The sequence below is a fragment of the Zonotrichia leucophrys genome, chromosome 9 (genome assembly GCF_028769735.1).
Source record: "Zonotrichia leucophrys gambelii isolate GWCS_2022_RI chromosome 9, RI_Zleu_2.0, whole genome shotgun sequence".
Taxonomy (NCBI): Eukaryota; Metazoa; Chordata; class Aves; order Passeriformes; family Passerellidae; genus Zonotrichia; species Zonotrichia leucophrys.
Genome location: NC_088179.1, coordinates 3097501 through 3108985, shown reverse-complemented (window position 1 = coordinate 3108985; position 11485 = coordinate 3097501). Strand labels below are relative to the sequence as shown.

The following is an 11485-nucleotide window of genomic DNA, read 5'->3' as shown; positions in this document are numbered from 1 at the left end:
GGAGTTCTGTATGGGTCAGCTCTGTAAGACTCAGGTTCATAAGGAAAAGTGACACGTAGAAAGGAGCTAAAAACCAATTCACCTTGGAAACCTTAACTGGCTTGTACAATTTGCCACCGTGTTCAATACATTTCAAAGGTATCCCATAATAGCCAGCAGTTCCCTACAAAGGTCACTGTAAAATCATATCCTGTATTACTCCATGTTTCTGAAATTGTTCCTTGTCTGCCAGCTGCTCAGCTGGACTTTGCCAGTGAAAGCAAAGTTTCCAGGGTTATCACTCTGCCCCTTCAACTGCATTATCTGCAAAACCATAAACCTGAGTGGAAAAAAAGCTCTGGGGAGGTTTATAAAAGATTCCCTGAGCAGAGGCTGAGCCCAGGCTGTGCTCCTGAGCTGAAGCTGCCCCTGTGCTCCGCCACCATGCCTGCCGACTACAATGGCACCTGGGAGATGCAGAGCAATGAAAACTTCGAAGGATACATGGTTGCTTTAGGTAAATGACAAAATATTAATGAGATCAGGAGAAAGTGGTTCAATTCTGAGTCAAATCCTTCTAAAATTAATGAACTTTTTCTGTAATATACGTTGTGGCATAAGGGTTGCTGCCAGATCAAGTAATTGTTTTCGGAATTGCAAGGATCTAAATATATAAGCAATTGAAGTCTGGTAGCCAAAGATGTTATTTTTTATTTAGATAAATGAAAAAACAGATACATCTGGGAGGGAAAGGCCCAAACCAGCAGGTTTTCAGATCTAAAAGCTCTTTTTTACTCCTGGTATATTCTTACTGTAACTTGCAACAAGTTGGTTAAAGAGGAATAAGATATTCTATAGCAGTAAATTAACAATAATGCCATTATTTAATTAGTGCTTTGAACTAATTATGGTACAGAGGTGAACAATTTGATGCTTTAAGTGATTTTCTACTATTTTTACCAAAGAACCTTATTGCTAATTGATTGATCTGCTCAGATTGAAATAGAAGAAATACATAAATACATACAAATAAACTCTAATCGTTATTCATCAACAATTGAAAGAAGTTGCAATTTTGCCAAAGCTTTAACTCTCTTAAGAGAGAAAGTCAAGTCTCACTATTCATGGTTTTTAGCTTTTGCATTTGTGGAAAAAAATTCAATAACTTCAGGGACATCTGTAAATATTATGTATATACACTTGTGAGGAACAAAAAGAGAGAGTGCCTGAAAATGAGAATGATCAGGACAGTGTCTTGAATTTCAGGAGAAAGATACACATTAATTGAAGTGATTTTTGTGAATATGTGCATATATAAACTATAAGTTATATCTACACAATCAGCCATAGTAATTTCAAACTGCCAAATGAATAAGCAAAAATAGCCCAACACCAAAACCAGCGCAAAGATGCAAATGCTGTTGGTGAGTCTCAGGAAGAAATGGCAGGGAAAGGGTGAAAAGATATTCTTCTGCTCTTTTTCTCCCCATTTTACATTTTGCTGATATTTTAAGTATTAATATGCTCAGATTCAAAGCACACGGGTCTTGAGGGGTATTTTTAATTCATCTGTCCGTTTAATTAATGCATACACTTTTCTATACTTTAATTAAAGATTAGGTTTGCCCTCTAAGTCAGAAAGTTTGATTTTATCATAAACATGTTACAAAGTATTTAAATATACTATAATGGAACTACATATCATTTTTATTGCTTATATTGTTCAAAATGCAGTTATGAAAACCATGCTTTAATAAAACCTCCCTGATTTTTCTCCAGGAGCTACAAGGCCAATATATTAGTCAGAAATAGCATTTCTTTAGAGGTCTAGACATTTTTGCCCTCAGAGAGAACTAAATTTTATGTTGCCTGGCTATAAATCAGCCCTGGAGATACCTTTAATCCACCACAGCAGATAAAATATACCCAAGAAGTCTTGCATATAAATACTGAACAAGACCATTATTCCCCATGCTTAAAACTCACATTTTTTTTCAAGCCTATCTTCTTGCTCAACTCAATTAGCACCTCCAAAGTAGGATAATGAATCCAGCAGAAGAAAAGGGCTCCATTAGGGAGTGGCATTGCTGGGCTGGCAGTGATTTACAGCCACCAGAGGATGGCCAGCAAAGCAAACCCAAATCTTTCAGAGCTGCAGGAGCATGGGAGGTGATTCCATGTGCACACAGCAGCACAATCAGATCCCCACGTCAGAAATTATTATTGCAGATGCTGCTGGCACTGGGATGGTGCCAGGGATGTTGTCCCCATGGTGCCAGCAGGGCTCCCAGTGCCAAGAATCATGTTAGTCCTCATTGGGAGCAAAATAAGGGTGCCAAGGAGATCAGTACTGCAGGAAATGTTGGCAGAATATGAAACAGAAACCGTCAAATGCCCTGCACAAATGCTACTTTTTTGACTTTTGACTTTGGGTTTGTCTCCTTTTGAACTTGCCATTTGTTTGTCTGTCTGCTATTGAACAATAATGGATTTCATATTTTATTTGATTGCTTCTTTTTTCGTTTCATTCTTTTGCACTAATTAATTAACCTCTTGTATACTCCCAGACTACAGTTTCATCATAAAAGTAACATGCTCAGGTCCTCTTGATTACATGCTTATTCTCCCTTGATTACATACCCAGTCTAACATGCTAAATCTCAGACAAGGGATATTATTGTGAGGTCCTTCTTTAGTGAGGCAAAAAAGGCACTGCCAGGGTTAATAGCCCCTCTTCTTTCACATTCTCAAAAAAATTCAGGTGATTAAACACAACAGCATCTATTCACTCCTGCTTGTATGTTATATGCTCACAATATTCCCACAGATATCCCATTAATAAATAAATTTATTATCAGTGGAACAGCCTCAAGTTGAAAGTGTACTTGTAAGGATAAGATGATTTTTATTTGAAATAATGTTTTTCTCTGAAAAATGTTGCAGTAAGAGCACCAATTGTGGAACAGTATAATACTGTCTATATACAATATTATATATTGTATATATACAATATAAAATATGTGTATATATTTACACATTATATTTTTTAATGTGTAAATATAAATGCTGTGGGGCTTTATTTTCATTACCAACACTAGAATTTTCACTCTCTTTTCTGGTTTTTGACAGGTATTGATTTTGCAACTCGTAAGATTGCGAAACACTTGAAACAAACCAAGGAGATTGTTCAAAATGGAGACAATTTCAAAACCAAAACACTCAGCACTTTCAGAAACTATGATCTGGATTACACTGTAGGGGTGGAGTTTGAGGAGCACACCAAAGGACTGGATAACAGAGTGGTGAAGGTAAAAACCTGCTGTCTGGTTATGCCACAGTCAGCTCCAGGAGCCTGTAGCTGCCAAAATCAGCTTATAATATATATTACATGAATTATTATTGTATTATTATTATGAATATATTAAGTCAAACCCCAATATTTTACTGACATCAGAGGGTTTTTATAAAGCAGAAGTAATTTGCATCCTGAGCCAGTTTTCTTTCCTGCTACAAGCATTTATTAGAAATGCAAATCGGGATGGCTACTGAGATATGTGAGGACAATCATTAATTAGGTTTTTCTAGTGGGGGATTTTTCCAGCTTTTTTGATACACCTTATGTATCTAAAAAGTGGCAAAATTGTATTTTTACCTATGCATCCTCTTTAAGGAAACTGGGGGTTGAATTTAGGACTGCATCAATAGCACTTTTCATTTTGGGATGGGTTTGCACTGATCAGTCTCAGCGGGGCAGTTTGTTTTAGCAATTGCCACAGGAAAAGTGGCAGCATAAAGGACATATTTGTGTTTGAACTCACACCATCCCTCACTGGAGGAACACAAATTTAGCAGGAGACATGGCTTGCTCACCACAGATCACTTTTAACTCTCAAACTAACTTTGTCCAGTGTAACTCCCATGATTTCTTCCAAATTATTTCTCATTCACAGCACTGCAAGCCATCAAAGAGTAAGACCCATTTTTTTCACTATCCTGAACATCTCTATATCTAAATTTTCTGTCTCCTTCTCCAGGGGGCACTGAGTGGAACTAATTCCTGTGACAAAGTCTATGCTTAAAAACACTGCTCCCACATCTCTTCAGAGCAGTTGAAGGCATTGCTAAGGATCTAAGGACTCATTAGCTTCATCACTCCTTAAATCCATTAATTAGTGCTCCTCTAGTGCTCATCACCACTACAAAACCTTGCTCTGCAAAGAGGAAAAGGGAAAGGGAAGGAAAGGAAAAGGAAAAGGAAAAGGAAAAGGAAAAGGAAAAGGAAAAGGAAAAGGAAAAGGAAAAGGAAAAGGAAAAGGAAAAGGAAAAGGAAAAGGAAAAGGAAAAGGAAAAGGAAAAGGAAAAAGGAAAAGGAAAAAGGAAAAGGAAAAAGGAAAGGGAAGGAGGAAGGAAGGAATTGTGCATTTATAACCCCACTTGATTTAATTACAATACTAATTTCTAAAGGAATCATGTTATTTGTTTCTAGAGCAGAGAAGGAAAAAGCACACATGTCATGCCATTACTTTCTGAATTGCTCTAAAAGTATTTTCTGGTCATTTCATTAACAAAACAATGCCTCAAACACATTAAAGTTAGATGAAGGTAATAAAATTGGTAGGCAACATTTAAATGTAAAGAGGGCATGGATAATTTAAAGAGCATGTAGCTTGAAAATTCCGTAAATAAGAAAGAAATTAACTGAAATGGAATGAGTTTTGTCTCATTATTAATGGAAAGCTCCCTCATAAGAGAAATAAATCATCCAGTGCTGGACTAGAAAATAAATTAAGCTCCCAATATGCTTGGAGCTTTATAATAACTGAGCTTTCATGGACTGTAACTGGTGTCTAATAAGGAGTTGTCTGATACATGGTTAAATACACCCCTAAAGGACAGTGGCTCAAACGCAGAGCAATTCCAACAAAGTTGCTTTAAATGGACCCTGGCACATCTGCAGACAGATAATTCAGCCTGTAAAGAGAACTTTTCCTTGCTGAGGGTTCTCCTGCTCCTGAAGGCACCAGGTCCAACCTGTCTGCTACAACCAGGTCCAACAGGGTCAGCTACAGCCCATTGTCCGGCTTATGATCACATCTCTTTAAATTTCTTACTAATTGTTTTAATGCTGTGGGAACTGACATGTGAAGTCCAGGCGTGCCATCAGACATTTCAGAAAGTACATTAAAATATACAAACAAATTTAGTGGATGAGATGAGAGTAACATACTATTCCTCTTGTTACTTTATGCAGAGCTAGAAAATGTGTTAGCACTGCACTTTGCAGTACAAGCCTTCAAGTCTTCACTCTGAAACCCTACAACATTTTTCATTAATGGCTTTAAACAGCAAGAAAAAAATGCATTTTGCATATATTGCATCAGTAGCTGTAAACACACTCAACAATTCACCAGTTAGTGTGAACATTTGTTACTCATGTATGTGAAGAAATTCATGCAAATGACAAAAAAGCATTGCAAAAGCTTCCCTCTGTCACACTGCTGTCATCCTGAATGCATTTGGGTTTTGTTTAAATGCTCTGGGCTTTTTTTTAATGAGGAAATTGGAGAATGATAGGAAGCAACTGTAATTGTGTATTCGCATTGTTTGAACTTATTTTTATATGTTCATAAGCTTCTGGTTAATGTAACTGAGTTAATGATCTGATTCATGCAGTCCCTGGTGACCTGGGATGGTGACAAACTGGTCTGTGTGCAGAAAGGTGAAAAGAACAACAGGGGCTGGAAGCACTGGATTGAAGGAGACATCCTGCACCTGGTAAGGGCTGCTCCACACACCTACAGCACATCACTGAGGCTGCTCAGGTTTTCCATTTCAAAGGATTTGTTGTTTTTCTCTAGTTAGAAAGGTCTTTAGACAGCTCTGATCTCTGAACTCTAAGGAAATTTCTCCTCTGTTTCAGCTCAGGAATGCTCAATTTCTGTCCACTTGCTCCCAATTAAGTCATAACCCTGCAGTGGTTTTTTTGCTCCAGTCCACTTCCCTCCAGCCCTCAACCCTTCCTGTTACATTGCACCTCTAACAAATTCTTATATAATCACTGGTAAAGAAGAAAAAAAAACCAATCAGATTGCAAGATAAATGTTATTCTTTTTTTCTGAGTAAAGCAATATGAAATTTTAGCACACTGCACTGTAATACAGATCAGAAACCCCTGAATAGTCAAGAGGATCCCACAAACAACCTATACTGCAATTATTTTTTCTTATTTCAATGATAAATTCCTAACACCTAAAGTAGCAAGCTGTAGCCCAAAGATAGATGTGGTGAGTCCAAGAGAAGCCAGAAAAACCTGTGCAGGAAATCAGCAATCAGTGATGAGCAGAAAGATTTCAAAATTACAGTATTGTAGAATCACAGCATCATTAAGGTTGGAAAAGACCTCCAAGATCACAAAGTCCCAGCTTTGACTGAACACCACCATGCCCATTAACCCATATCACAAAGTGCCACATCTACTCACTTTATTGAACATTTCTCATAATGATAATGATCACAGAGTTTCCAATCAAGAAATGGGCATGACAATACTGGGTGGCACAACAGGTGGATGGAGAGAGATTCTTGAGAGGAGCCCATTGTTCTGTCCCAGGCTTTGCTGCAGCAATCTGCCCCTTCCCAGCTTTGCTTTACACATGTGTGGTATGGGCAGTCACATCTCTGTGCCAGAAAGGGCCGAGACAGGAATTCAAAACCACAAAGTGCCACCCAACCAAAATCTCCTGTTCAGTGCACTCCTGCAGCTCTGTCTGAACACACATTCAAAAGCTGACCTGGAAAGTTCTGCATGCTGGCACCAAGGTTTAGGCTGAGGCTGGTGGAAACAAAACCAAGCAGATCCTTACAGCAGCCCCCAGAAATTGTCCTGCAGGCTTGGCCCATTTCTGGCCACCTTTTCCAGTCCCTTGCAAGCCCTGTTTGGCTCAGGAATGCTGCACTCCTGGTTTTTTATTTATTTCCTTGTTTCAGTGCATCTCATGAATTTTGAGGTAACATGAATTATAAACTATTACAGTATATTGTTTTAATAACAGAACACGAAAAAGCCTTGAATTAAAGCCAAATTTTAATGCATCCTTCATGTTTATTCTTCTTAGAGTTCAGTTCATGTATCAAAAACTAATTACTGCAACATGAAATGCATACCTGCTGTTTGGTTACATATAATGCACTTACTGTTCTCTGTTTCACAAGTTTTTAATGCAGTGGTTCAGTTGTAGCAATTTCTGGTGGGATCTGATATATATGCAAAATAAAACTTCTACCACTATATACTTACTGTTTTAATACTGTAGGAACTGACGTGTGAAGACCAGGTGTGCCATCAGACATTTAAGAAGAAGAACTAAAATGGAGCAGAAAACCTCCCAGATTTTCATCACAATGTTGTGTTTTGTCTAAAGAGAAGAATGGAGCCAGATTTTCATTCCTTTGATGCTTCTGTGTGAAGATATTATGTGCCTGTTTATGGAAACAAACACATTTTATAGAAATAACACCAAAGAGTTACATACCTCATAAATTCCTTTACCTTTCAGTCTAGAGTTAAATAAAAGTAATTTTCTTTCAAATTATGTTTCCCTACATCTTTTTAATGACTTCCAGAGGAATGTCCATTAGCAACAAGGCTGAAAATGAACAGCCACAATTATTTCAGTCACAGTCTGTGTCTCCATAGCGCTGTATTACCATAATGTCTCTGGGTGACTGATTAACACTGGATACTCACTGGACTGTTTCTATTTAATTTAGTCCCGGATCACTAAGTCCACAGTTGCAGGCAACAGAATGCCTCACTGAGCACAGTACATGTCTCCTTTCACATCAGGACTGTTCCCCTGGATTTGGCCCAGGTCTAAAGCTGCTGCTGATTATCCCCTGATCAATATCCCATGGCCTTTGTGAAGTGCTGCAGCTCCTCAGTGCCATCCAAACATGGATCAATGACAATGCTGTAACTTCCAGTTAGAGCTGGCAGCCTAATAACCATCCCCGTGGGGAAATCTGCTGTTTGAAGCAAACCCTGCATGGAAGAGTTGCTCCATGGTGTGAAAACTAAGGCACACTTAGGACTGTGAGAGGAAAACTGCAGAGTACACACAGTGTGCATGTGTCCTGTGCAGAAAGAGTGCCCAGCATGCTGCAATCTTCACCTTGTACCACCTTGCAGAGACTGTAAAAAGGAAAATCTTTTCCATGCAATTCTTCTCAGTTTTATTCAGGGTTTTTCAAAAGAATTCATGTTCTTTGCTAAAGGCAAGTTTAAGTTAACCATGGATGATGAACACTACTTCAGTAGATAGAAACTTTTATTATTCAACAGAATGTGTGCACACCTTCCCCAGAAGAGCTTGTATGCCCAAAAGCTCACCTGCTTTTTCCAATGACATGAATTATTCTAATAACATACACTGTCTTTCCTACAACCTTGCCTTTCAGATATAAAAACTTCCACATCAGCTTTAGCACTGTTAAGTTCCCTCATGTCCATAGGCTCCCATCCTCTGTTTAGTATGGGAGGAGTGAAAATCCATCCACTGCACAGATCAGTGGCTCTGTGGAAGCACAGAAAATATGTGAAAAAGCTTTGGCAGAAATGGAGGAGCATATGCTTTCTCCTCATCTCCACCTGCTCCTCAGCCCACTCACTGTCAATAGCTCAGGGTAGGAAAGGAGGGAGCCTCCCAGCTGAACTAGGTTACATCTGCAAAAATCTGATTAATGTACCGCCAATACTTCTATGGCCACGGCCATTAGCCTGGTTCCACTGGGATTGAGATAAATTTCATTTTAGTAGCTAGTACAGAGCTGTGTGTTGGATTTAGTACGAAAATAATATTGATATCACACTGATGGTTTATTTGTTGCTAACTTAGTTCTTCCTCTAAGCCAAGGACTCCAGGTTCCCTGTTCTGCCTGTGAGGAAGGAGGGAGCAGAACCAGGACAGCTGACCCAAAGTGGCCAGAGGGAAATTCCACACCACAGAACATCATGCTGAGCATACAAATCTGCAAGAAGGAAGGGGAAAACTTTGTGTTTGGGATGGCATTCCCCAATAATTCCTTGAGCTTCCCAAGGAGCTGTTACACGAGATGGACCCCACTGTCCTGGACATGGCTGAACACCCACTTGGGAACTGGAGAATGAACTCCTTGTTCTTTGCTTTGCTTGTGCAGGCAGCTTTTTCTTCACCCATTAAACTATTGTTAGCTCAGCCCTGGAGTTTTCTCATGGATTGTCTCTGTGGTGCTTAGTTGCCAGCTGGAGTTAAATCACGACAGGCATACAAGTGCATATGTCAGGATATTTTTATGAATTGTACTTTGCTTCTCCTGATAAAAGTTGACTTGGTATCAAACTTCCTGTGTCCGTTGCCTGGGCAATGCTTTCATGTTAGATTGCCCAGAAGAAACTGCACTTGGAGTTAGTAAACTCCTTATTTTGTCTTATTCAGCCCTGACCTGGACTTTTCAGTAGAAATGCATTCAATTCATAGTTCTCAGTCTCTGCTAGTTACAAGGATAAAAAAGTACCACAGCTCATTAAGCTTTCAAATTATTATCAGAATGTAATCACTAGGAAACAAAATATGCATGTTATAATCAGTGACATTTCTCCTGGTTGTTTCTTGCCAGGAGTAACCCTGTTTGTAAATTCACACCAAATCATAAATCCAAAGAAAACCTTTCATATATCACAAGGAACTATCATCAATGATGAGTCTGAAGAGGGAAAGCAAACATTCTTCAGCTGGTTTCTTATTATGCTCACTAGTTCTGGCTAATGGTTATGGTTCAGAAGTAAAGGAAGCAGGCAACTGAGCACAAGTAGACTTTGATTGGGAGGAAACTGGATCTGACCCTATTTTTTTGCCTAGCTTGAAAATGAAAATTTCTAATTTTTTGCCTAGCTCAAAAATGAAAACTTCTAACAGGAAGTGAGGAAATATGCAAGCTTTTTTACCTCCAAAGCAACATGTTCTTTTTGCACAGACTGATACACAAGAATTTGCAGCCTCCTTTACAACTGCACAGTGCTGGAGACAGAGGAGATATTCTGTTGCATTATAATTCCTCCCAAAGTTATCCTTGTTTGCATCATATTTGTGATGTTAGGCTGGTCTCTAAGCTGTTCCAAGTCCCTTATCTCCTTGTCAGCAGATTAAATACTTGTGCTGGAGAACAGACCTTGCTGGTAAATCAAAGAATGTTCATTCACATTCTTTCAGCCCTCTGGCACACAGTGCTGTCTCAGGTGTTTTGAAGGATTACCATTTGCATGGATTCTTTATTCTTTTCCTCACAGAGAATATTGCTCAAATACAGCCCCAGGAAGGGAATTTATCAGCAACCTTCTGATCCAGTGTAGTGGGATGACCCTGGATGGATTCTTGGAACCCACCAGAGCCTCTCTCTCTGACTCCTCTCTGCAGCTGCACAGGGGGGACAAAAAACAACAAAGGTTTTATGGGCTGAGATAAGGACTGGGAGAGAGATCCCTCACCAGATACCATCACGGGCGAAATGGGCTCTAATTAGAGATATTAATTGACTTTATCTCTAACAAAACAGAGCAGGATAATGAGAAGCAAAATAAGATCTTGAAAACACCTTCCCCCCACTCCTCCTTCCTTCCCAGCTCTACCTCCTGCCCCAGTGGTGCCAGGAGACAGGGATGGGGGTTATGGTCAGCTCCTCAGCCCTGGCTTCTCCTGCTGCTCAGGGAGGGGAGTCCCTCACCTGCTGCACGTGGGGTCCCTCCCATGGGACACAGTTCTCCAGGAACTTCAACTTCTCCAGTGTGAGTCCATCCCACAGGAGGCAGTTCTTCAGGAACTTCTCCAGTGTGAGTCCCTCCCACGGGACACAGTTCTCCAGGAACTTCAACTTCTCCAGTGTGAGTCCATCCCATGGGAGACAGTTCCCCAGGAACTTCTCCAATGTGAGTCCATCACACAGGCTCACAGTTCTCCAAGAACTTCTCCAGTGTGAATCCATCCCACAGGCTCAGAGTCCTCCCAAACCTGCTGCAGTGTGGGTCACTCTTGCACGGGTCAGCTCTCCAAGGACAGGCTGCTCCAGCCTGGGAGCAGGGCCCATCTCTCCACAGGCCTCCCATGGGGTCACAGCCTCCTCCAGGATTCCCCTGCTCCAGCCTGGGTTCCTACACGGGCTGCAGGTGGATCTCTGCATCCCTGTGGATCTTCTTCCATGAGCTGCAGGTGGATCTCTGCCTTCCCCATGTCCTCCATGGGCTGCAGGTGGATCTCCAGGAGCTGCAGGTGGATCCCCACAGGCTGTGGGTGGATCTCTGCATCCCTGTGGATCTTCTTCCATGAGCTGCAGGTGGATCTCCAAGGGATGCAGGTGGATCTCCACAGGCTGTGGGTAGATCCCCACAGGCTGTGGGTAGATCTCTGCCTCCCCCAAGCCTCCATGAGCTGCAGGTGGATCTCCATGGTCTGCAGGTGGATCCCCATGGGATGCA

At 40.5% G+C, this 11485-nt stretch overlaps 1 protein-coding gene across 1 annotated transcript; it reads left to right on the top strand.

Annotated features, from left to right (window-relative positions):
• The first annotated feature begins 423 nt into the window (after positions 1-423).
• RBP2 (retinol binding protein 2) lies at positions 424-7346 on the top strand. Its single transcript, XM_064721365.1, has 4 exons — positions 424-496; positions 3109-3287; positions 5653-5754; positions 7293-7346. Exons 1-4 carry the CDS (start codon positions 424-426, stop codon positions 7344-7346), a joined length of 408 nt encoding a protein of 135 aa, XP_064577435.1.
• The last annotated feature ends 4139 nt before the right edge of the window (positions 7347-11485 follow it).